The 27,960-nt window shown below is 43.7% G+C and overlaps 1 protein-coding gene across 12 annotated transcripts in view; it reads right to left on the bottom strand.

Moving 5' to 3' along the window:
- Positions 1–27,960, bottom strand: part of LOC133489491 (partitioning defective 3 homolog) — a 268,623-nt gene that overhangs the window by 178,072 nt on the left and 62,591 nt on the right. For all 12 annotated transcript variants that reach the window (XM_061798629.1, XM_061798633.1, XM_061798626.1 and 9 more), the window contains exon 3: positions 2,275–2,461. In XM_061798629.1, coding sequence (XP_061654613.1) covers positions 2,275–2,461 — 187 coding nt within the window. The remainder of the gene's footprint in view (positions 1–2,274; positions 2,462–27,960) is intronic.

The raw sequence follows: 27,960 nt of genomic DNA, 5'->3' as shown, positions 1-27,960 counted from the left end.
CACAAAAATAAGCGCCTAAATTTAGCATAGTGCATGATATGCTGCTTGTTACTATAACCAGACAGGCAAACACCAAAGGTATGAAAAAGGTGACAAAAAATAAATAAAAAAATGATACCCCCGGACCCCGCAGAGATTGTTTTTTTTTTTTTTTTTTTTTTAAACATAAATTAAGCCCTCTGGAAGACTCTGAAGAGTAAAATAAGGCAAAATAACAAAAGATTCTTCACGTAGAAAAACATTTATTTACACCGCTCAAGTCCATGTTGATTTACAAATTTAAGATTAAAATTACAACCCCAATTCCAATGAATTTAGTACATTGTGTGAAACATAAATAAAAACAGAATACAATGATTTGCAAATAATGTTCAACCTATATTTAATTGAAGACTCTACAAATACAAGATATTTAATGTTCAAACTGATAAACTTTATTGTTTTTAGCAAATAATCAAACTTACAATTTTATGGCTGCAACACGTTCCAAAAAAGACTGAAGGTTGAGGAATGCTCATCAAACACCTGTTTGGAAGATCCCACAGGTGAACAGGCTAATTGGGAACAGGTGGGTGCCATGATTGGGTATAAAAGGAGCTTCCCTGAATGGCTCAGTCATTCACAAGCAAAGATGGGGCGAGGGTCACCTTCTTTGTGAACAAGTACGTGAGAAAATACTCAAACAGTTGAAGGACAATGTACCTCAACGTACAATCGCAAGGAATTTGGGGATTTAATCATCTACGGTACATAATATCAAAAGGTTCAGAGAATCTGCAGAAATCACTGCATGTAAGCGGTAAGGCCGAAAACCAACATTGAATGACCGTGACCTTCGATCCCTCAGGCGGCACTGCATCAAAAACCGACATCAATGTGTAAAGGATATCACCACATGGGCTCAGAAAACCAATGTACGTAAATACAGTTCGGTATTATGCAAAGCAAAAGCCATTTATCAACAACACCCCGAAACGCCGCCAGCTTCTCTGGGCCGAGCTCATTTAAGATGGACTGATGCAAGGTGGAAAAGTGTTCTGTGGTCCGACGAGTCCACATTTCAAATTGTTTTTGGAAATTGTGGACATCGTGTCCTCCGGGCCAAAGAGGAAAAGAACCATCCGGACTGTTATGGACGCAAAGTTCAAAAGCCAGCATCTGTGATGGTATGGGACTGTGTTAGTGCCAATGGCATGGGTAACTTACACATCTGTGAAGGCACCATTAATGCTGAAAGGTACATACAGGTTTTGGAGAAACGTGCTGCCATCCAAGCAACGTCTTTTTTATGGACGCCCCTGCTTATTTCAGCAAGACTATGCCAAACCACATTCTGCACGTGTTACAACAGCATGGCTTCGTAGTAAAAAAGTGCGGGTACTAGACTGGCCTGCCTGCAGTCCAGACCTGTCTCCCATTGAAAATGTGTGGCGCATTATGAAGCGTAAAATACGACAACGGTGACCCCGGACTGTTGAACAGCTGAAGCTGTACATCAAGCAAGAATGGGAAAGAATTCCACCTACAAAGCTTCAACAATTAATGTCCTCAGTTCCCAAACGTTTATTGAATGTTGTTAAAAGAAAAGGTGATGTAACACAGTGGGAAACATGACCCTGTCCCAGCTTTTTTGCAACGTGTTGCAGGCATAAAAATCAAAGTTAATGATTATTTGCTAAAAACAATATCTTGTCTTTGTAGTGTATTAAATTAAATACAGGTCGAACATGATTTGCAAATCATTGTATTTTGTTTTTATTTATGTTTAACACAACGTCCGAACTTAATTGGAACTGGGGTTGTAAATTTGCCTCATTACTTTGCTTTTTTTTGTTTTGGCCTCCAACTTGAGCCAGGCCCATCTCCACCTGCACCTGATGCCTACTTCAAGCTGTGCCACATCAATAGCATCCTCCTCTTTAAGCACTCATTCTGGAAAAGAATTGACTAAAATCATTGTCTGTTTCACTTCCTTTTTCACGATTACCAACTTCAAAGGATAATCCCAATTGCATCCTCCAAGAAAATATTAAGTACAGTATTTTTCAGTTTTTATTGGCCATTTCTGAATTTGAAGTTAGTTCATTCTGTGTTGTGTCATAATCCCTAACATCGCTCCGTCGTTTAATACATTTAACATTAACATTCGTAAACTATTTGGATAATTGTACGATTCAGGTAAATGGTCTATTTTGAGTTCAAAACAGCGAATTTCGCTGAAAGGTGACTGATTTGCATGTATGTATAACAACATTTGACCCAAATTAGACTTACTGGTGCGTAGGGCCGACGGCGTGACTTCGATTTCGCTGGCCGCTTGGTAGGGCTGGAAGGCAGAGGCACCACCACCTGTGCTGAGGTCCACGGTGGTGAAGAGGTCTGGGCTCTGGGTCCCCGTGGAACTGGCGCTGGTGCCGTCGCCACCATGGTGGGGCTCCTGCTCGTCGTAGATGGCGATCAACTGTGCGGGAGGACATGGTTGAGTTATAAAGGGGACACTTTAAATGGAGGTCTCTTTATACTCCCACGCCTGTATTGCATCAAGTGACCGACGTATTGGCCCGCGCACCCCTTATTGTGTCACTTGACGTCCACACGGCAAAAATTGTTGCTGCGCGTAGAATGCCGCGGAGATCATCTCGATGTGATTTCATCACATACTGTGATGATGTACACAGCGTTCCTCTCAGTTCCACATACCACTACCGCCACCACCTTCTTGATTGATTTTGCAGCATAATTAAACGTATCATCTGGTCATCTAGGTCAATTTGTTCGAGCAGACACTGCGCCACGGTCGCCATTGTTGTTGCTTTGTTCCTTGTTACGGAAAGGAAAGTAAAAACGGCTACCGGCAATGGCCAAAAAAATGCAGATGAAACTCCGCCCTGCAGCGTCCTAGCCAATACCAGCCGTACCGACACCCCGACTTGGAGGGGAACGGCAGCACATTTTCAAAACTGGGTTGCGCTCGAGTATAAAGGCAAACTGCGTGCGGGATAGCCGGAGAGACGTAAGCACAGTCGCCGAGTATAAAGAAGCCTTTAAAGTCCTCGGTCACACATACAGCACACCTCAGCCTCACCTCACCACAACACCCTCAAGGCAAATCATGTATCTGTTGTACTCTTTCTGGGCATGAAACCATACTGTTGCTCGCAAATACTCACGTCTGTCCTGAGTCTAGCCTCCACTACTCTTTCCCATAACTTCATTGTGTGGCTCATCAAGTTTATTCCTCTATAGTCCCTACAGCTCTGCACATCAAACTTGTTCTTAAAAATGGGCACAAGCACACCTTTCCTCCATTCATTTTATTAAATAATTGGTTAATTAAAACTAAATTAACAAAACAATTTAGATATGATCATCAACCATTATTTGTAATTTGAACATTTTACAAATTTTACACACAAATATACATCCATCCATTTTCTACCGCTTATCCGGGTCGGGTCGCGGGGGCAGTAGCTTTAGCAGGGATGCCCAGACTTCCCTCTCCCCAGCCACTTCATCCAGCTCTTCCAGGGGGATACCGAGGTGTTCCCAGGCCAGCCGAAGGACGTAGTCTCTCCAGCGAGTCCTGAGTCGTCCCCGGGGACGTGGCCGGAACATCTCACCAGGGAGGCGTCCGGGAGGCATCCGAATCAGATGCCCCAGCCACCTCTTCTGGCTCCTCTCAATGCGGAGGAGCAGCGGCTCTACTCTGAGATCCTCCCGGATGACCGAGCTTCTCACCCTATTGCTAAGGGAAAGCCCGGACACCCTGCGGAGGAAACTCATTTCGGCCGCTTGTATCCGGTATCTTGTTCTTTCGGTCACGACCCACAGCTCATGACCATAGGTGAGGGTAGGAACGAAGATCGACCGGTAAATTGAGAGCTTCGCCTTTCGGCTTAGCTCCTTCTTTACCACAACGGACCGATACAAAGTCCGCATCACTGCAGACGCTGCACCGATCCGCCTGTCGATCTCCCGTTCCATTCTTCCCTCAGTCACTCGTGAACAAGACCCCAAGATACTTGAACTCCTCCACTTGGGGCAGGATCTCGTCCCCGACCTGGAGAGGGCATGCCACCCTTTTCCGACTGAGGACCATGGTCTCAGATTTGGAGGTGCTGATTCTCATCCCAGCCGCTTCACACTCGGCTGCGAACTGCTCCAGTGAGAGTTGGAGCTCACGGCTTGATGAAGCCAACAGAACCAGATCATCAGCAAAAAGCAGAGATGCAATACTGAGGCCACCAAACCGGACCCCCTCTATGCCTTGGCTGCGCCTAGAAATTCTGTCCATAAAAGTTATGAACAGAATCGGCGACAAAGGGCAGCCTTGGCGGAGTCCAACCCTCACCGGGAACGAGTCCGACTTACTGCCGGATATGCGGACCAAACTCTGACTCCGGTCGTACAGGGACCGAACAGCCCGTATCAGGGGGTTCGGTACCCCATACTCCCGAAGCACCCTCCACAGGACTCCCCGAGGGACACGGTCGAACGCCTTCTCCAAGTCCACAAAACACATGTAGACTGGTTGGCCGAACTCCCATGCACCCTCGAGAACCCTGCCGAGGGTGTAGAGCTGGTCCACTGTTCCACGGCCAGGACGAAAACCACACTGCTCTTCCTGAATCTGAGATTCGACTTCCCGACGGACCCTCCTCTCCAGCACCCCTGAATAGACCTTACCAGGGAGGCTGAGCAGTGTGATCCCCCTGTAGTTGGAACACAGCCTCCGGTCCCCCTTCTTAAAAAGGGGGACCACCACCCCAGTCTGCCAATCCAGAGACACTGTCCCCGATGTCCACGCGATGTTGCAGAGGCGTGTCAACCAGGACAGCCCCACAACATCCAGAGCCTTTAGGAACTCCGGGCGAATCTCATCCACCCCTGGGGCCCTGCCACCGAGGAGCTTTTTAACTATCTCGGTGACCTCAAACCCAGAGATAGGAGAGCCCGCCTCAGAGAACCCACACTCTGCTTCCTCATGGGAAGGCGTGTCGGTGGAATTGAGGAGGTCTTCGAAGTATTCTCCCCACCGACTCACAACGAGTCGAGGTCAGCAGCGCCCCATCCCCACTATACACAGTGTTGGTGGTGCACTGCTTTCCTCTCCTGAGACGTCGGATGGTGGACCAGAATTTCCTCGAAGCCGTCCCGAAGTCTTTCTCCATGGCCTCACCGAACTCCTCCCATACCCAAGTTTTTGCTTCAGCGACCACCAGAGCTGCATTCCGCTTGGCCAGCCGGTACCCATCAGCTGCCTCAGGAGTCCCACAGGCCAAAAAGGCCCAATAGGATTCCTTCTTCAGCTTGACGGCATCCCTCACCGTTGGTGTCCACCAACGGGTTCGGGGATTGCCGCCACGACAGACCACCTTACGGCCACAGCTCCGGTCGGCCGCCTCAGCAATGGAGGCGTGGAACATGGTCCACTCGGACTCGATGTCCCCCGCTTCCCCCGGAACATGAGCAAAGTTCTGTCGGAGGTGGGAGTTGAAACTCCTGACAGGGGATTCTGCCAGACGTTCCCAGCAGACCCTCACAATACGTTTGGGCCTGCCACGTCGGACCGGCATCTTCCCCCACCATCGGAGCCAACTCACCACCAGGTGGTGATCAGTTGACAGCTCCGCCCCTCTCTTCACCCGAGTGTCCAAGATATGCGGCCGCAAGTCCGATGACACGACCACAAAGTTGATCATCGAACTGCGACCTTGGGTGTCCTGGTGCCAAGTGCACGTGTGGACACCCTTATGCTTGAACATGGTGTTCGTTATGGACAATCCGTGACGAGCACAGAACTCCAATAACAGAACACCGCTCGGGTTCTGATCGGGGGGGCCGTTCCTCCCAATCACGCCCTTCCAGGTCTCACTGTCATTGCCCACGTGAGCATTGAAGTCCCCCAACAGAACAATGGAGTCCCCAGCGGGAGCGCTCTCCAGCACCCCCTCCAAGGACTCCAAAAAGGGTGGGTACTCTGAACTGCTGTTTGGTGCATAGGCACAAACAACAGTCAGGACCCGTCCCCCCACCCGAAGGCGGAGGGAGGCTACCCTCTCGTCCACCAGGGTGAACCCCAACGTACAGGCGCCGAGCCGGGGGGCAATAAGTATACCCACACCTGCTCGGCGCCTCTCACCGTGGGCAACTCCAGAGTGGAAGAGAGTCCAACCCCTCTCGAGAGGACTGGTACCAGAGCCCAAGCTGTGTGTGGAGGCGAGTCCGACTATATCTAGTCGGAACTTCTCGACCTCACACACCAGCTCGGGCTCCTTCCCTGCCAGAGAGGTGACATTCCACGTCCCTAGAGCCAGCTTCTGTAGCCGGGGATCGGATCGCCAAGGTCCCCGCCTTCGGCCACCGCCCAGCTCACACTGCACCCGACCCCTATGGCCCCTCCCACAGGTGGTGAGCCCATGGGAAGCACACAAATATTAACAGTTTAAAATGTTTACACGGCCCATCTGTTTGTTTTAAATATCAAAATCAACCCTGGTCTTGATGAAAGCATAAAGCTAAGCGGAGCACAGGTTAACACTAGCCAACAATGTTATCAGCCTTAGCATCAGCACATACTCAAATGTTCGGCCAAGTTGTCGATATTGGGGCACGTTGGCCATCGCCAACGTGTTAATAGATGGCTTGGGGATGAAGTGCAGCCTCCAGTAGGCAAAATCCAATCCAAACTTTTACTATCTTGGCTTAGTCTTTGCCGTTAGCCTTGTAGCAACCCCCTAAGATCCAACGCATGGCGACTAAAGCCAGCATTGGCCCTGCAGTGGAGGGGTCTGTGAGTATCTGTTTTACCAAAACATTAATAAAAACATTCCCATTTTTACTTAGTCTTGTGAATGTCACAAATAAATAGAACACACATTTACACACACAAAAAAACGACTGCAGTACTTGTCGTTTCCAGCACATTAAAGGTTCACTTCACATTACCACTTTAATAGCATGCTTGACAAGCTCTTGTTAAAACAACATACACACACGTCAAGACCCATTCTTTCCATTAGGGCCTTAGAACACGCACACACTTCATATTAGAGCTGAAGTCAGCTGGAGCTGGATGTAATGAGCCTAATAAAAGGTGCAAGGTGTGTGCGCGTGTGTGCAGTATAGAAACTGTGGGCGTCACCTGATGAGAACTCCCCACTCTTACCTCATTAAGCAGCTGAGTAAAGACCACCACACACTCACGCATGCAAGCACAGACAATGCATGTGCTTGCTATTAGTGAGTAGCCTAATCAGTGAGGTTTTTGTGACATGCAGACGTGTCAGGCTGCACAATTAACCAGCAGGGTGTTTTGTGACCTTCCTTAAAAAAAACGGATTTTTTTTCGGCCACCCCCCGCCCCGTGGCAAGACCCAGCTGACTATGAAGCAGCGGACTAGCTTAGCATCGCAAGTCGACAGAGAAGCAGCGGTGGAGACTTGGCCGCATGCGGAAGCACTGTTGTCTCGGTGGGCTAACAGCTAAGGTAGCCAACAGCCAACGCCGCTCCTATGCATCTTCCATTACAAGTTTAGCTCATTGGACAATAAATTAGATCATCTACAAATGGAATTGAACCTGTGTATTATTCAAGTTTGAGATGAAAAAAAGAAAGGTTAGAGTTATCAATACTACAGTATTGATTGCACACTAAAGTACATTTATACATTATACATCTCATCTCCATCTCATTGTACTTTTACAGTGACAATAAAAGGCATTGTTTTATTCTTCTATAAAGGGGTATATAACTAATGTTACAGTCCCCTCCAAAAGTATTGGAACGGCAAGGTCAATTCCTAGGTTTTTGCTGTATACTGAAGACATTTGGGTTTCAGATCAAAAGATGAATATGAGAAAAGTTCAGAATTCCAGCGTTTATTTCATGGTATTTACATCTAGATGTTAAACAACTCAGGACAGAGAACCCTTTTGTTTGAAGCCACCCACTTTCAAGTCAGCAAAGGTATTGGAACATGTGACTGACATTTAGACTGATTGCTCACGCATGCTACGGCTGCGTTTTGGATATATGTTCTGACCGCGCTCTGCTACATTCCGCACAGTCCGGAGACTCACTGATGGAATGTACTCTCAGAGTAGTGTTGGTGTGTAAGATTGAATTTCCGAACACACCTTTTAGGCACTGTCGCAACCATAGATGTTGCCATCTTGACTTCAATTAGCGCTGTTAGCTGTTACTGCTCACTGCTTCACCACATTAATAATGTAATATAAAAATAATACAAATGCTGTGGAGATATACTTTCAGTAAATGTTAAAAAATATATATACAAGAATAAAGCTAATAAGAACTAACTATAGCAATAATAGCGTGGTACACTTTGCCCTAATAAATAATCAGTAGATCCGCATTATTATGTTGTCACTTTTTATATTTTTCTGTAGTATAACAATAAGTGAGTCATTACTGTTTAAGTCCAAGTCAAGTTAGTCGGGCAGCCGTGGCCCAATGGTTAAGATCATCGCATGTCACTGAGGTTCAAGACCCCGACTGGACCATCCGCCAACATCCCCCGGACTCACGGCTGTGGTGTCCTTGAGCAAGACACTGATACCCTGAAATGCTCCCCGGGCGCTTCAGCTGCCCCCTGCTCCAGTGTGTTCCACTAACATGTGTATGTGTTCACTGTGATGGGTTAAATACAGAGAACAAATTTTGTGTGCATGCATGCATGTTCATGACAATAAAAGATGATTCTTCTTCTAAAAGTCTTGTAACATGGTCAAGTCGAGTCAGCAAATTTGTGACTAGAGTCCACACCTCTGGAAACTGCCACCTCTAGAGAGTCGGGAGAGCTTCCCCAGAGGTATATTCGAGAGAGGTGGGCATCAAGGCAGCCTCGCTAGGGGCTTTTTCTAAGAAGAATCGATAAGTGGAATCGTCAGGCTAGCAAACAAACGAGTCATAGAAATCGGATTACTGGAAAGAGGTTCTCAATTCCCATCCGTAATCAGAGGCGCAAGATAGGCAGACCACCGATTGTGTGTATGTATTCCGCAACGTTGGGATAGGGGTGTGAAGTTTAACACCCGTCACTTCCCCTACCCTGTTGTGTCGAAAGCAATTGTTGCCATCAGACAACTATTTTGTACCATATGTCGACAACATCTAAATTATATGATAGCAGAATGAAGTGTTTGTGAAAGTACACACAGTTTTTTCAATATCCTGTATCTACTGTTACGGCTCTTTTTCGGGACCTCTGCATATTGTAAACCCCTCGGCATAACGGTCGAGCAGTATGCAGGGTGTTGCCACTGGATTTCAAGAGTCGCCGATGGTCAACTTCAAGCGAGATCCAAACCGCCAAGCCCTACCAATACAGCATACACATTATATACTGTATATATCTCCAATATTATAGATTATTTTCTTATTCTTAGAGTCACGCCATGTTTTTGTGGTTCAATATAAAAATAATACAGTACAGTATATTGTATGTTGTGGAGCCTCAAAACCCGATACAGGGTCAACAGTTTTTCCGTTGCAGTACGTCGGTCGATGTGGGGGTGCTCCATTGCTTGGTGTGCAATTAGTCATCGACTAATTTGTTTTTTTGTTTTTTCACTTCAACTGAGCGGCAGGCCTAAGACTCATCTGGACCAGCCTAACAAGCCCCTTTTGGTTTTTTTCTGATATGTGTGAAACGTAACAATACAAAATTAATGAGATCGAAGTCGTAACACAGTATCCTGGCTTCACTGGGTTCTGAGTAAAAGGCAAAGGTTACAAAATGCTCTTTTGGCTCTGATTTGCCACTTTTCCGGTATCTCTTGTGTGTAACAGGCTCAGGGAAAACAATATGAGAATCACTTTGACAAGCACAGCTGCGTAATCTAAACACTGTTGTCCCAATGACTGAGGATTAGACGAGAAATTTCTCCCCCTTACAAAACACTTTTTCCCGACTGGACCGCCTACCGATGCCAGAAACCGCGACACACTTGGGTCATTGTTTATGTAAGCTGTTGCTAAATATTAATTGTCAACTTGTTGTGTAACTCCACTTAAAGACAACATCCTGCATCAAGAAAGTGTGCTGTTTTTTGTCTTCCGGTAAAGTCAGCTTGGATTGCAGACAATGGAGGGTTGGGCTATTAATCGTCCAACAATAATTCATCTAAAATTCCATTCATAACAACACCAGAGCCTCTGTGGTCCAATAATATCCATCCATCCATTTTCTGAGCCGCTTCTTCTCGCTAGGGTCGCGGGTATGCCGGAGCCTATCCCAGCTATCATCGGGCAGGAGGTGGGGTACACCCTGAACTGGTTGCCAGCCAATCGCAGGGCACATACAAACAAACAACCATTCGCACGCACAGTCACACCTACGGGCAATTTAGAGTCTTCAATTAATGCATGTTTTTGGGATGTGGGAGGAAACCAGAGTGCCCGGAGAAAACCCACGCAGGCACGGGGAGAACATGGAAACTCCACACAGGCGGGGCCGGGGATTGAACCCGGGTCCTCAGAACTGTGAGGCTGACGCTCTAACCAGTCGGTCACTGTGCCGCGGTCCAATAATAAAAGAAGGAAAAGTCATCAAGTCAGAAATAGAATAAAAACAATGTAGTGGCGTGGCTCAGCTGATCTACTTCGCCACCCTATCCATGTTTTATATAATTTGGGGCTGTTTTACTGAATTTACAGCATATCAATGATGCTAAGGTATTGGAGTGCTTATGACAACAACTATAAAAAACAAAAACAAAAAACTGACAAAGAGGCTTGGCAATCGCTGATCGAGATTTATGTCAATGTTTTTTTGTGTTTTAGGCATTTTTTTTTGTCGCCTTTCATAAGTGTTATCGGTTATACTAAGATAAAGAGGAAAATGCTAATGATGGAAATGGAAACTTTTTTAACTTTGTGTTTTCATTGACTTGGGAAAGTACAATCTTGTCACAAGATATATCAGTAATGCTCAGGTAATGTTAGCATCAGTTGATCTTTTCTGTGGCTTTTTGTGCATGTACAGCATATCAGCGACACTAAGCTAATGAAGAAAATGCTAATGATGATAGAAGTGGGGGAGGGGGGGACGACAACAAAGCAATATGGAATCACCTGATCTACTTTTCCTCCCTGTCCATGTTTTTGTTTAATTTAACTTTTCTGCACAGGTACAATGTGTAAGTGATGCTAAGATCATCTACATTTCTTCCCTGTCCATGTTTTTGTGATTTCTTTGGCTTTTCTGGGAACCATAGAACTAAAAAAATGGTACTCAAGGTAAGATTTGCTAAACGGTTTACGAATAAACCATTTTAGTAGTCAGCTACTTGCTACACGTTTACTTACTGAAATAGCAGTCCAAAGTAGAGTGATTCAAGAGGAAAAGGGAAATTGTTGCCGACACAGCGGCATTCCCTGTCATGACCGGGAATGTGGGTGGGAAAGCTAGCGGTGAGCGTCACTAACAAGCGCCATACATCATGCACCATCAACGCTAATCGTGCTGCCTGGCTTTATTTAGCTTCTGTGCTTCAAATACCGTTTTTTTTTTTTTTTTTTTTTGCATAGGGCTAATCAACACGTTGCAGGCGGCGTGGCTGCGGCTGAAAAAAAACACAGATGGTGGTGAGAGTGTTGATGTATTTGTTTAATTAAGCCGAGCTGCAAGACAATGCTTAATAGCATTTGGAGGGAAACTCGCTCACAGACAAGATAAATACAATGACTTGTACTTGCCTCAATATTGCAACTAAGTCCACCGTTAAGAAACAAAACAAAGCAACACTATTACGTAAACTACTTTTTATCTCAGCTATATAACTTGCAATTCAAAGAAACTTTTTAGGGTCTCTCATTCAAACTTTTTAAAAACAGGAAAATCAACAACTGAAGAGTTGAAAATGTCTTTATAATCACCAATTAGAGTATTTCCCGGCTTAAGGAAGTCAAACGTTAGACTTCTTAAGAGTGTATTTTTAAATTTAAGACCCTTTTATTTTATTAGTGTGTTGTCTAGGTTTAATATCACAATATTTTAAGAACTTTTGCAATTAAAACTTTAAAACACAAAGAGTGGCAAATCCAAGCAATACAGCAACGTTGTTGATTATTTTGTTCATTTTATGACACTTGATTTAAGCATATCATGGCATTTATTGGGATAGTTAAGGCCTTCATTTTCTCATTTAAAACTAAGGATCCACAGACATCGCTAAAAGCAAAGGCAATGTTAACAAAACAGAAAATGGGCTACATGAAAAATCAACAGGGTTCTCGGTCGGCCATTTCATTGGTTGTAATAAGTGCTTGATCCTGTTTAACTTTGAAAACGAGGACATGATGACATTTAATTAAAGAGCGAATAGAATCACCACTAAAGAGCGAATTGTAGATCCTACCGTTCTGGACAAGGATTCAGAACTTATAGAGGCTTGCAAGGAAGAGGTCTGGTAATCGGGGACAGAGCGGCCCGACTTTGAATAATTTTTTTTTATTCTGGCAAGGAACTGGCCATCAAGATCCAAGTGTCAAATATGCATTAAATAAATGAGGCGCTATAATCAAGGGAACCAAGGAAAAAGGTCAAATGAATCGAAAATGGCCACATCAAAAGCAAAAGGCCAGCAAAATGAGTCTAAAATGGCCGCTTAAAACTAAAATGTCAGACTCCTTTTGTATTTTTGCACATAAACCAGTGGCACAGAAGGAAGTGTACCGGTTACAGTAGGAACTACTTGTGTATCCTGCCCATTCTTCTCTTTTAAAAAGGGGTTCACAGCCAGTGAGAAAAATTCTACTTTTTATTTCTAACATTTAATGTGCTGAGGTCCAACTATTTGCTGCAGTTCCTCGTGGTACGCCGTACCCACTCTTGGGATTGTGATGTTCGTCCTCAAACACAAGCCATGTGTTTTCCTCGTGCTACATTTTACATTTCAGACAGCGCTGATTTCACTGGGGAGTCGTTTCCTTCAAAATGGTGCGATAACTCATCGCGCGCGCCGGCATCTCGCTGACATTGAAGATAATGAATGATATTGCGAGCAGGGGTGACTTCAGAGGGAGAATTTGTCACGATTAAGGATACTTGCGATTAGCTGAAGTTCCGGAGAGTTTGGATGAAGGTACCGTGGATTAGCAATTTGTTTCGGGGGTTGAGGGGTAACACTGGTTCTTCCCTCTACTGTCCAAACATGAACTCTAACGTTAGAAGAAGCTTAGAACACATCATCAGCTTACACAGTGTTACTCAAACCTCATTATAAGAACACCAACTGTCACATCAAAGTCAACACTCGGCAGAAGAACACAAATCAACAAGACGAAGCGTTTCAACGTGTCAATAAGGCTGAGGGTACGATCGCACAACCTCCAAATGCTACACAGCAAAAACGTAATTCTTCCTCGTCCATCTCTCTAGTATATGTGGTCAAATTTGGTAGCAATCGGACAAACGCTGTCGGATAAGTTAGTCTTTAAAGGACACTTACAAATGGGAAAAATGACACCAATATGTCAGCTTCAAACCAAAATGGCAGATTTCCTGCTCCTTCTCAGGTATGGCTGGCTACCTGAGACTTTATTTGTGGGTCTATATGATAGACACGGCTTCCAAATTTCATGTCCCTCAGGGCAACAGGAAAAAAAAGTGATTGACTTGTTTTCTGTATGGTGAGTAATCAAACTTTCCTGCCACACACAATTACAAAAAAAAATCTCAAGAATCCCAATTCAGTGGCATCCAACTGCATTCCAATAGTTGAGTTTTGGTCGCAATCGGACAAAACCTCTGGGACACATTAATTTTTGAAAGGACTCCTGGAAATGTCCAAAATTATCCTAAAATTCATGCTCCAAAATCGCAAGCTTCCTGTGTTGTTTCAAGCATGGCTTAACTTCTTTTTGAGGGTCTACTCATGACAGACATTCCTAGCAAATTTCACTGGCTTCGGCGCTAAATTTTGAAAATGTATAGTTGTGAGAGGTTCATCTTTGAAGGACCCCTGGAAAAATGACACAAAAATGACTGCTTCAAACCAAAATGGCAGATTTCCTATATTTTTGGGGGAATGGCTTTGGGAGACATTTTTGTGGGTCTTCTCATGATTGTCACGTTTACCAAATTTTTAACTACTGATGGACAAACCTTTAAGGAGGATGTAAAGTGAGGAAGAGTTTATAAAAAGGATACTGGTAATGACTTGCAAACTTGTTCTCTCACTCTAGTCTATGCGGATCCACTCGGCTTTCCAGGAGGCTGAAGTCCAACATGGCAGCTGACCGTGCACCAGTCATCACAATCCCCCAATTGCGGACTCTTCATCCGGTGTTGACAGGGGGAAAGCAAATACTTCACGGTCTGACTTGAAGCTTGTAGTCCTTCTGGAATTGACATTGAGGAACATGCAGTATTTTGACAAGGGATGTGGGCTAAAGAACACCACGTGAACATTTGGTCTCCATCTGGGTGAGATTGACGTTCATTTGCGGTATGAAAATATGTCTTTGGGGCCAGATACAAAAACAGACAGGGAGGACAATGGAGACAGAATCGTAACATCTGTAAACCGCTATTTTATGATCGTTTTACAGTGGTACCTTGACTTACCAGTGTCTGCACTTACAACTTTTTCAAATTATGAGCGTGCTTAAATTCACTGCCATCGAGTGAAGTGAAAAAACTGGAGTGACAGTCACCAGTGTACTTACAGCTGTTTATTGAATGGGACAAAAAGTCAAACACACAAATTCTTTTCAATGGGGAATTTGATACACAAGTAAATTGAGTTCCTAGCTTGGCCATAGAACAAATCAAAGTCCCTCGAAAGTGAAAATAAATAGCTTGTAAATTTGACACACCACAAAGAATGTCGTTAGCAACCCTACTAAATTTGAATGATTAAAAAATTAACAAGTATGTATGTATATGTATGTAGAAGTAGTATATATGTCTGAAAAAAAAATCAAGCCATTCTCTCCATTCTCAGACACTGTGGGCGAATCCGGTGAATGCGCTGAAAGTGCATCCCACTCAACTGTCAAATACCACTACTAGTCCTGGAAAAATGGATCTCTCTTATGCCTACACATAACTACTGTTTGAGCTGCGAAATATATCTGCTTAAAGCCTCTGGTGGCTGGAATATATCCCACCCAGGTAGTCACAGGGCTTTTACACGGCACGACAATGAGGCACTTTAAAGTGGCCACGCCAGCACAAAGCCCTTGTCCACATGCTGGCTTTTTTGTTTTTTTTCCTGCATGACATGCTGTCATGGGTGTGTGTTCTGGTTGTTGTTTTCCTCCCCGTCTCGTACACACCTGCTCCTGAGAGAATCTTCCCCACCTGTGCCTCGTTTACTTTAATTACCCCATGCATTTAACCTCGTGTCTCATTCTTTCCAGTCACCAGTTCGTTGTACCTTGTCGTCGCGTTCCAGCAATCCTTGTTTTCACGTCACAGACTCACAGTAAGACTAGACCCTGTTCTCTGGAGATTCTAGGAATATTAAGCCGTTCATCACTCAGTGCGAACTCCACTTTGAGCTGCAGGCAGCTGCCTTCCCCACCGAGCGGGCAAAAATCGCTTTCGTCATTTCCCACCTGACTGGTCGTGTGGAGGCCTGGGCTATTGCTGAATGGAGCCGCAATTCCGCCGTGTGTCATTCGTGGGCTTTTTTCGTAAAAACTATGGAGCGCACCAGATCGTGAGGCAGCTCGCTCCCTTGTCACCTTACAACAAGGCAAGCGCAGGGTGTCGGATTACGCGATTGAGTTTCGCATTCTAGCAGCTTAGAGTCAGTGGAATAATAGGGCACTGCTCGATGCATTTTTTCAAGGACTATCCCCCGCCGTCAAGGACCAATCGGTCCCGCTAGACCTGCCAACCGACTTGGACACTCATCGCTCTCGCTGTAAAAATCGAGAAGAGGCGTTTGGATCGCGAGCTGGACGGAGTTCGGCGGAGGGCTGCGTCACCGCGCACTTGGGAGGACGAGCCTCGGTGACCAGCCAAACCAGGGCAGTTTCCCTGTTGCCAGTCTCAATCCACTGGCTAGCATCACCACAGATGAACCCACGCAAATGGGCAGGTTCCGTCTCTCCCCTGAGGAACGTCAACGCCGGCTGAGGGAAGGGCGGTGCTTCTACTGCAGTCAGTTGGGTCATTCCGTGAGCAACTGTCACGTCAAAGTTGCCGGTGCCGGTAGCAAGGGCACGGGTGAGGTGAGTCTGAATTTCATTAAGGAAGACCCTGCCCGGGTTCTTCCTAAAGCGACACTATGCTCTCCTGATCTAGAAATTCATACACCTGTATTAATTGACTCTGGTTCTGACGCAAACTTACTCAATTCCGTCCTCGTTCGACGTATGCACCTTAGAACCTTTCAAATAAAACGCCACCGCAACACCTATGCTGCAGACTGCAGTTTTATGGGCAAGATCACTCACCGCACCCAAAAACTCACATTGACATTTCCCGATTCTCACTCGGGGCGCATTAGTTTTCATTTTTTTGACGCCATGAATCATGACCTTATTTTAGGGAACCCATGGTTGAAATGACATAACCCCCACATTAACTGGTCCTTTGGGCAGGTTATGTCATGGGGCAGCAATTGCACCCAGAACTGTTTCAAGCTTACATGTGATGTTCAGGGCTATGTTTCAAATGACAACCCACAGACCCCATCTGGGGATCCTGACTTATCTCAAGTGCCCACCTGTTACCAGGACATTAAAGACGTTTTTCCAAGTCCAAGGCCAAATCCCTTCCGCCCCACAGACCTTATGACTGTGCAGTTGACTTGCTGCCTGGAACCACACCTCCACGAGGGAGGTTGTTCTCTCTTTCAGGGCCGGAACACAAGGCTATGAAGGAGTATGTGGATGAATCACTGGCAGCCGGGATTATTCGCCCATCTTCATCCCCTGCGGGAGCCGGATTTTTCTTTGTGGACAAGGACAAGACTCTGCGACCCTGTATCGATTACCGGGGTCTCAACGACATAACTGTGAAAAACAGGTACCCTCTTCCTCTCATCTCCACCGCCTTTGAGTTCCTGGAGGGAGCCAAGGATTTCACCAAACTAGCGTATCATTTAGTGAGGATAAGGGAGGGGGATGAATGGAAAACAGCATTCAACACACCAACAGGACATTACGTGTATTTGGTGATGCCTTTTGGACTAACTAACGCTCCAGCTGTGTTCCAGAACTTTGTCAATGATGTCATGCGTGACATGTGCAATGTGTATGTTTTTGTGAATTTGGTCGATATTTTGATATTCTCCCCGGATGAGGAGACTCACATTATTCATGTCCGCTCTGTGTTGCAGCAGTTACTGCAGAATGAACTATATGTCAAGGCTGAGAAATGTGAGTTACACAAGGCGTCTGTTTCTTTTCTGGGGTTCGTGCTGGCTCCAGGTGAAATCAAAACGGACCCTTGTAAAGTTGATGTCGTGACTAATTGGCCCACTCAAACGTCACGCAAAGACGTACAAAGGTTCTTAGGGTTCGCTAATTTCTACAGAAAGTTCATTAGAAATTTCAGTTCTATAGCCTCGCCTTTGCATGATCTTACCTCGCCACACAGACCTTTCGTATGGAACCCGCTTTGTCAGGCAGCTTTTCAGAAACTTAAATCGAGCTTTACCTCCGCTCCCATCCTCACTTTGCCAGATCTCAAACAGCAGTTTGTGGTAGATGTTGATGCGTCTCATGCCGGTATAGGAGCAGTGCTCTCCCAGAAATGTCTCAAGGATGGTAAATTACATCCTTGTGCTTATCTCTCAAAGAAATTGACCCCAGCCGAGAGAAATTATGATATTGGTGACCGTGAACTGCTGGCAGTCAAGGTGGCTTTGGTGGAGTGGAGGCATTGGCTAGAGGGGGCACATAGTCCGTTTTTAGTATGGACAGATCACAAGAACCTGGAATATCTTAAATCTGCTAAGAGATTAAATGCGAGGCAGGCTAGATGGGCTCTGTTTTTCACTAGATTCAATTTCACGTTATTCTACCGACCTGGTTCTAAAAATGGTAAGCCAGATGCTTTATCGCACATTTTCTGCGCAGAGAATTCTTTGTCAGACCCTAAAACCATTTTGCCCAAGTCATGTTTCGTTTCTGCTTTTGTTTGGGACATTGAGGCTGCGGTAAAGGAGGCTCTGAAGAACACTCTTAGCCTGGAAGATTGCCCTGAAAACAGGCTTTATGTGGTTCCGACCTTAAGGGGAAGAGTCATCCACCGGGCTCACACTAATCGGACTGTATGTCACCCAGCCATTGCCAAGACTCAATCTGTGGGCGAACAGCGCTTTTGGTGGACCAATGTTAGAAGGGATGTTACCAATTATGTCAATGCTTGCCAGGTATGTACTGCTAACAAGTCCTCCCGTAAACGTCCTTCTGGGGAGTTGCGACCCCTGCCAATACCACAACATCCTTGGTCAGACATCTCCGTAGACTTTGTGACGGGATTACCGGCAAGGAAATGCCACAATTCTCACAGACGTGGACAGGTTCTCTAAAATGGCACACTTCATTGCACTCGCGAAACGCCCCTCAGCTAGAGACACTGCCGAGTTAATGATACACCAGGTATTTCCTGGTACTGTCATGGGTGCGTGTTCTGGTTGTTGTTTTCCTCCCCGTCTCGTACACACCTGCTCCTGAGAGCATCTTCCCCATCTGTGCCTCGTTTACCATAAACCTCTCTTTTTGAAACTGTCCATTTGTTTTGGAATCGTGCATTTTTGCACACCCCCAAAAAAAATGTGAATTAAAAAAAAAAAAAAAAACTAAAAAAAAGATTCAGGAAAACTGCAATGATGAAAAACTCTAGCTTTACATCTCCACAATTTAGGACTACATGGTTCTCAGTCTTTGCACGTTTTCAGCAATTATCTTCAAACATGTATAATGTATTTAGAACAGAGGTGGGTAGTAATGCGCTACATTTACTCCATTACATTTGTTCAAGTAACATTTTCCATAAACTGTACTTGTCAGAGTACTTTAAATGCACTGTACGTTTTACTTGAGTATTTATGTGAACAAGGATTGATACTTTTACTCCATTACAATAATAGGCATGCCATTCGTTACTTGTATTTATTCATTCTTGCGTCTGCGCGTCTATTTTTAGACTCCATCTTCAATTCCGCATAAGGTGCCTGTGGCGCCAATCAAACGGGATCACTGTCATTTGACTCCAATTCACTAATCAGACGACACAAGGCAGTCACATGACCCAATCAAAATGACTCATTTTGGGGGGGAAACACCAGCCGCGCAACTGCGTTTATTTTACAGATTCCAAAAAACAACAGCTTTATCATGCAGCTCTTAAATTGTGACTACCCAAACTTGGATATTTCAGCCCACTTCTAACTTGAGGAAACACCTTGCGGTAAGTTGCAGATGTTTCTATTGTTGTTTTGGCAGTGGATATGGCAAAATTAGCACTATCCCTATGATGTCGCACACCATAGGGATAGTGCGATAGACAGCTTCTTCATGAAGTCATTTAAGCGAATGAAGCAAATAATGTTTCTGTAGGGTCCAATGTGTATGTGTTATTGGGCAGGTAAACATTGAAATGGTGCAGGTGTGTGTAGACTCCCATATATATATATATTTTATTTTTTTATTTTATTTTATTTGATGTTCATGCGCGGATTTTAAAAAAATAAAATATCAGAAGTTACAAGTTACTCTTTACTTGAATAGTTCTTTCATTGAGTACTTTCTTACTCTTACTCAAGTAAATATTTGGATGATTACTTTTTACTTTTACTTGTGTCATATTATTCTAACAGTAACAGTACTCTTACTTGAGTACAATATTTGGCTACTCTACCCACCTGATTTAGAAACAAATCTCTAAATTCACTTGATTGGGTGTACTTAAAAATAAAACATGGTTATAAGTGAAAATCAGTTTTCAGCTGCCATTCTGGGGTCACACCGCCCTCACTATTGGATTCTGTCTGTCTGAACTATTTAAGAAAAAGAGTCCATGTCAACGTTTCCATCACAGTGATGAAGCTCATTAAATGCTCCAGTTACAAAGATTATGAAACCATTGCAGCGGTTCCATCACCCCGCTTAAAAAAAAAAAAAAAAAAAAAAAAAAAAAAAGGCTTTTTACACACACAGCACCCCAAACACATTCGCTCTCGATTGGTCTGATAAGCTGCACAAAAGTTCAGCGCTTTCCCATGAAACTAAAAAACATGACGGAGAAGATGGGTGAAGGTCTACAGAAAGATAAGGGGGGAACGAAAGGACAACAAGTGGCGTGTCACTTTTCCGGGCAATTAATCTTGTGAGCAAAGAGGGATTTGAGAGAACCAAATATGTTTACAAGCAACTCTTTTTATGGGCAATTACATAGACAAGGATGGGAGTGGAGGAGAGGAATTGAAGACCTTGTTGGGAATTCGAAAAAATGGGAATATGAGCCTGATTCAATCTATGAGATACGAGTTTAATTTGCTACCTGAGAACGCTCATGACTCAAAACACTCATATCCCAAATCATCTCAAATCATCTTTCCCCACTAGAATTAATTGAAATGCCAATAATACCGTAATTTCTTGGGTATAATGCGCACCCACAAAGTTTACCTCAAAATTCTGGAAAACCCTTCTCCCCTATGTTTAATTAATTTTTACATGATTTTGCGTCTACCCATATGATAAAAACGACGTTTTTTCTTAAGAATTATTCTGAAGTTGAGCACTTTATTTGAACACATAATATTTTCTTTTTATTTACTTTTATTTTGAAATTCACAGCCCTCCTTTTATTTAGTAAATGAGAAAACACACAGTTGTGCTCATATATTTGATTGCCCAAGCTGAATTTGTCAGATGTGTTCAATTCTTTAAAGAAAACGTGAAGGACCAGGCGAAACACATTTCATTTAATTTTAATAGGATTTAAATTAAACGGTCAAGCATTTCAGAAAAGCATTATCATTAAACAAAACATAACCTTAAAGAAATTGGTTGTTGTTCCGTCATCAGTCGTATTTAAAAAAATTAAATAAAAAATTTAACTATTTCATAAACTCTGCCTAGGTATGTGAACTTATGAGCACAATTGTACATATATGCAGTAATTTGTACCCCTGTCATATTGGAATGAAAGTGTAGGCTACACCTTTTTCATAACCTCTAGGTGGCATACTAGAATGAAAGTGCACAACTTTTTCATAACCTCCAGGGGGCGGTGAAATATTGGAATGAAGGCGTACAGCTTTTTTAACTCTCGATGGCAGCATACATTTATAAAATGGGAAAGTCTTTTTCATTTTCTCCTATACCCATGTATAATGCACACTGTTGACCTTTGACAATTTTTTTTTTGGGGGGGGGGGGGGGGGGGATGTACATTATACACAAGACATTACTGTACATTCCAACCTCCCGGAAAAAGAAATTTACACACATTTTTGTGTTTTGTAATAAAGGAAAACAGCACTATAATGTACTTTATAAAAACAAACACTAATAACATAATTATATAGAATGGAAAGAAGTTGAGTTTTTGCCACATTTTTTGCTTCGAGTCAATGCACATTGTGCTGCTCCTTCTGGTGTGTGCGCCTGGTCCACCTGGGGGCAGTGTAATACAGACAAACGAATATTTACAAATACAGTGTTCCCTCATTTTTCGCGGTTAATGGGGACCAGAACCCCCCACGAAAGGTGAAAAACCGCAAAGTAGGATTTGCCCCCCCCCCCCCTAGGAATTTTCGTGGATGTGTCTGTGGGTACCAGAATGTTTAAAATATGTAAACAGTATTTATACTTTACATATTTGAGACAAAGATTCCAACAGTGTACGTATTTACTTGAATCTTAAATTATAAAACCTTATAGAGTAATTAATTACTCACTGTCTTTTCCCTGCAATCAGCAATCCACAATGCCAATGCAGCTTCCATTTTCACAATTCTCTTATTACGCAGAGTTACCACACGTTTCGCTTCCTTATTGAAGGTTATTGAAGCAGTTTTGCGGATGTTTGCTTCCTCTATGTACCGCACTGTAGATTCATTCACGCCATAATGGCGTGCCACAGATGCGTAACTTCTGCCCTCTTTGATCAAATCTAAAAGTTTACCTTTTTCGCTGATGGTCATCTTCTTCCTCTTGGGCACACCGGAGGAAGCTTTTGCAGGGGCATAGCGCTTCGGCGGCATTGTAATGTAATTTACATGCCTGTAAACATGTACAGGCATGTACAAAGCCTCTGAGTCAACTCATCTCTTTGTTTGGCATGCAGGGAAACCTTCTCTCGCGCGCATCAACATGAAACAACGCGTCTTTCCGCAATATGGCTGCCGATATGGCTGTATTTTTTATTTATTTTTTTTATTTTTTTTTACATTTTGGAGAACCACTGAAGCTGCAAAACATGAAGCGAGAAGTGGCGAGGGAACACTGTAGATCATTTTACACTTGAAACTACAGTGCAGTGAAAAAGTATTGGCCCCCTTCTCAAATTCTTATATTTTTCCATTGTTTCCCTACTTTCTAATGTTTAAGATCAAACAAATATAAATATCAGACAACTATAACCCATGTGAACTTAAAATGCTGTTTTTAAATGACTTTATTTATTAAGGAAAAAAAATACTCTGTTAACCTGGCCGTGTGTGAAAAAGTAATTATGCCCCTTGTTAAATCATGAATTAATTGTGGCTAATTAAAATTTTTGGTTAATGTGCACTGATCACATCCACTACTTGTACTTTGAGGCCTGTTCAATCAAGAAATCATAAATCAGTCGGACAAAAGAGCTAAAAAAGCTACAACAAAATTACATCATCCAAAGAAATTTCAGAACAGTCGAGAAATAAAGTAATTGACATCCATCAGTCTGGAAAGTATTACGAAAGCCATTTGTAAAGCTTTAGGATTCCAGTGAACCATAGGGTGAGCCATTATCCTCAGATGGAGAAAACATGGGACAGTGGTGAACCTTTCCAGCAGTGGCCGGCTTACAAAGATTATCCCAAGAGAAGAGCAATGACTTAACCAGGGGGCCACAAAGGAACTTCTAAAAGAACTGCAGTCCTCCCGTGCCTCAGTTAAGGTCAGTGTTCATGACGCAACAAGAAGGAAGAGACAGAGAGAAAATGGCATCCATGGCAGAGTTCCAAGGTCAAAACCACTGCTGACCAAAAAGAACAGAGGCTTGTCTTACTTTAGCAAAAAAAAAAAATATTATATGGACTGACAAGATGTAAGTTGAGCTTTTTGGAAGGTGTGTGTCTCGTTACATCTGGCGTAAATGTAGCACAGCATTTCAGAAAAAGAACAAAAAAATCTCCGCAACCAGTGATGACTCGAGTCGCCAACTAGTCTCCAGGCCAGTGAGGTAGGGGTCTTCAGGACCAAGACCCAGAGCGAATAGTAAAAAAATGTTAACAGTACACACCTACAATATTTTAAACCATAAATATACCCAAGACTATGAGCACAAAACCCTTCAAATCATTTAATCAATAAACTCATTTTACAAGACTGCCATTAAGAATAAATAGTTTGGATTATTTGATTTCGAGAAATGCACTTGAACTGCACTCAGCAGAGCAAAAACATACATATGCAGAGGAGACTCTCTCTAACTACCACTAACAACCCGGGATAAATTTAGCTCTTCCCTGACATACAAACATCTTCGAACAGTCAAGACTCATCACTTCAACATACTACTTCTTCTTCATCCTTTCCTTTCGGCTTGTACCTTTAGGGGTCGCCACAGCGCGTCATCCTTTTCCATGTAAGCCTATCTCCTGCATCCTCCTCTCGAACACCAACTGCCCTCACGTCTTCCCTCACGACATCCATCAACCTTCTCTTTGGTCTTCCTCTAGTTCTCTTGTCTGGCAGCTCCATCCTCATCATCCTTCTACCAATATACTCACTAGTTCTCCTCTGGACGTGTCCAAACCATCAAAGTCTGCTCTCTTTAACTGTCTCCAAAACATCGAACCTTGGCTGTCCCTCTGATGAGATCATTTCTAATTTTATCCAACCTGGTCACTCCGAGAGCAAACCTCAACATCTTCATTTCCGCCACCTCCAACTCTGCTTCCTGTTGTCTCTTCTGTGCCACTGTCTCTAATCTGTACATCATGGCTGGCCTCACCACTGTTTTATAAACTTTGCCCTTCATCCGAGCAGAGACTCTTTTGTCACATAACACACCTGACACCTTCCTCTACCCGTTCCAACCTGCTTGGACCAGTTTCTTCACTTCCTGACCACACTCACCATTGCTCTGAAAATAAATAAATACCCCAAGTATTTAAAGTCCTCCACCCTTTCTATCTCTTCTCCCTGTAGCCTCACTCTTCCCCCACCACCCCTCTCATTCATGCACATATATTGTGCCCCCACATTCAGTTCTAGGCTCTGTGCTTTCCTCTTCTCTTTCTGCCAAAGATCAAGTTTTCCACCTCTTCTTCTTTTTCGACTTCGACCCACAGTAGCTGAATTTCCAACGGCACCCTGCAAGTTGACTGCGCCGGTGGCAGACGTTGTTAACCCGGGCCACGACCGATCCGGTATGGAATTCTTTGGATGAACGCTCATATTTGTTTGGCAAAGTTTTAAGCCGGATGCCCTTCCTGACGCAACCCTCTGCATTTATCCGGGCTTGGGACCGGCCTACAGTTTGCACTGGCTTGTGCCCCCCATAGGGCTGCATTCATCACTTCATCATCATCACTTCAACATACCAATGACACAGGCAAAAACACGTGAAGAAACGGAGAAGCAAAAAGGTATTGATAGCCAAGACAATATAATAAATATATATAATATAATACAAGCTATCAATAATCAAACAGCAATCCAACCCCTTGTCAGTGCAAATGAGTCAGCTGGTTCAGTCCTACTTGACGGCCTACAAAAAGGTCTCATTGCCAAGGTGTGAGTCAAGACAGAGCTCATGATGGGTAAGAGCAAAGAGCTGCCTCAAGACCATCGCAAAATAATTGTGGCAAAACCTAACGATGGCATTGGTTACAGGCACATATCTAAGCTTCTGAACGGTCCAGTGACCCCGATTGGGGCTATAATACGTAAGTGGAAAGCCAATCACGCCACCATAAATTTGCCTCGATCAGGTGCTCCTTGCAAGATTTCTGACAGAGGAGAGCAAAGAAAAATCAGAAGAGTTGTCCAAGAGCCAAGAGACCACCTGTGGAGATCTTAAAAAGACCTGGAATTAGCAGGTACTGCTGCCACAAGGAAAACTGAGTAATGTACTCCGCCACCATGGCCTGTTTGCACGGACACCACGCAATACACCATTGCTGGGGGGGAAAAAAAGCATGTCAAAGCTCATTTAAAGTTTGCTGAACAACATTTGGACAAGCCAGTAAAGTACTGGCAGAATATAGTCTGGTCGAACAAGAACACAATTGAACTGTTTGGATAATGCACATAATGCCATAATGCACACGTTTGGAGGAGAAATGGCACTGCACATCACCCTAAAAACACCCTACCAACAGTGAAGTTTGGAGGTCAGATCTGACATGATGGTGTGGGGCTACTTTTCAGCAAATGGTACTGGTAAACTTCACATTATTCAAGGAAGGCCAAATGGGCAAATCTACCTAAACATTCTTGACAAAAATCTGCTGCCATCTACGAGGATGATGAAAATGAAACGAGGGTGGACATTTCATCAGGATAATGATCCAAAACATACTGCCAAGGAAACTCTCAAATTGGTTTCAAATAAAAATACAGCTGCTAGAATGGCCCAGCCACTCACCTGACATGAATCCAATTAAAAATCTATGGAAAGAACTGAAACTCAAGGTCCATAAAAGAAGCTCGCTGAACCGTCAAGATTTGAACAATGCTTGTGTGGAGGAATGGACCAAAATCACACCAGCCCAATGCATGCGACTAGTTTCTCCTTACATGAGGCGTCTGGAACCTGTCATTGCAAAAAAAGGCTTTCATTCATTCATTTTCTTCCACTTATCCGAGGTCGGGTTGCAGGGGAGAGACCACCTCAAAAAGCAGGCCCCGAAGCGGTTGTTTGGGGCGCACCAGGATTCGCTTGTGTGTCTTCATACCTACAAAAAAGGTAGGTATGTAATTTTAAAAATACCTTTACATCAAATAGACAACATCATTGGATAGGAGTGTTAAATGCAAAAAAATTAGCCCAAGTTTGTAAGAATCGGATAAGGATTTTATGCCACTTTTTATGTCGAAAATTTGCCCATAATTTCTGCCCAGAAATCAGTGTATATCATTGCAAACATGACCGAAACCTTGACTCTTTGTTTCTTATTAGTTGAGACGGGAATGTAATGTTTAAGCAGGCCATTTTCAGATTTTTCAATGGCATCTGCTCAAGCCTTCTCATTTTACACGTCAAACTGAGAGCAAGCGCATCGCCAGAATTACTTAAAACTTCACAGAAAGCCAGAATAATAGTAGTGAATCAAGGACATGTAGGTTTCTACTGTGGAGGAATCCAATGAACGCATGATTTTCAACACCAAAATCAAGGAACATTTTCTTCATTGTCAGAACAACAGGAAATCTCAACAGAATTGAAAAATTCAAAAATGAGGCGTTTGGTAAAGGGACAATGTAATCTGAAAAGAACAAGTATTACCTTGGGCGAAACAATGAGAATATATGTGATTTTTGTGGACTGCCGCTAAATTCACGTACCTTATTTCCGGCACAGCAAAATGGAAAGAAAATGGCGGCTGTATTTCTGGATTTAGTTACATACCTACAATAGGTCCAGACGAAGGGGAAAAACAAACTCTGGTTCGTTTAAAGCAGAACAAATGTCGCAGGTATGAAATTGTGAATACACAAGTGAACTGCTGGAAAAACTCATGAAACAAAGTGAGTGGAAGCACATTGCTTTGTTGTTAGCGTTTGCATTCCATCATGTCTTCTGCTTGATTACTCACACCTACGAGACTCAAACCGCCAGCATGAGCAATCGAATCATCATTCTCTGTTGTTTGTTCAACAGTTAGTTTTGACTTTGACAATTTACTTTTCCAGTGTGAGTTGTAATCTTAAAAAGTTGATGCAGTTAAAGGTGTTTGCTGTTTAAGGACCTATATTCCATCATAATTTCAATATTTTAGTGTAACTAGAGACATCAACTCCTTATCGAATGGACAATGGCTTCTTTCCCGATGGCCGTGCTAATGTAATGTGACGCTAATGACTTTATGGAGACAGATAGAGGCTAGAAAGAAAAAGTAAACAGGCAACACTGTCAACTCGTGACAGCGCTCGTGGGCTTTGTGAGAACCTTCTCTTGGAGGTGTGGATGTATGAAAGCATTCAACCCTGCTCCCAATTTACATCAGCCAAAACATATTCCTTGGTAATAGGTCGGACTAACGCTAAAAAAAATAAACGGGACTGGACGGGGAGGAAAATCTAGCAGACTCTTCTTGGGAGCGCCACAAATACCCCCAAGACGTGCTAATCAAAACACACCTACGTGGGAACGGCCAGACAAATTGTTTGGGTTAGCATGGCTGGAACACAATCGGAGAATGGAAAAGGGACGACAAAGCGCCGGTTGAGTTTGTTAAGCACAATACTGGTTCAATGAGGTCGATGAGTTTGTTGTGAGAGCAGCTTCTTCCTGTTAAAGGAAGTCCAGGGAGGTCTGAACCCCTTGTCTACAGGCAGAGACAGAACACTTTGTTAGCTATTCCAATCACAAGTCCCAGAAGTATAACATCCAGTGGGTGGTTGAATGAATAAAGTGATGACTGAGGCACTATACCAGGACTTAAATCTAGTTCCGTGATCATACCCTAAACCCCTTGACTCAACTGATCGCCCAGGAAAGGCTGAGTGCTTCGTCTTTGCCGGAACAGTTTGTTATCTATTCCAATCATAAGTCACAAAAGTAGGAACCATCCAGTTAGTGGTTGAAT

The sequence above is a fragment of the Phyllopteryx taeniolatus genome, chromosome 14 (assembly GCF_024500385.1).
Source record: "Phyllopteryx taeniolatus isolate TA_2022b chromosome 14, UOR_Ptae_1.2, whole genome shotgun sequence".
In the NCBI taxonomy this organism is placed as follows: domain Eukaryota; kingdom Metazoa; phylum Chordata; class Actinopteri; order Syngnathiformes; family Syngnathidae; genus Phyllopteryx; species Phyllopteryx taeniolatus.
The sequence above is the reverse complement of the archived record's forward strand: the minus strand, read 5'-3'. Positions and strand labels throughout refer to the sequence as shown.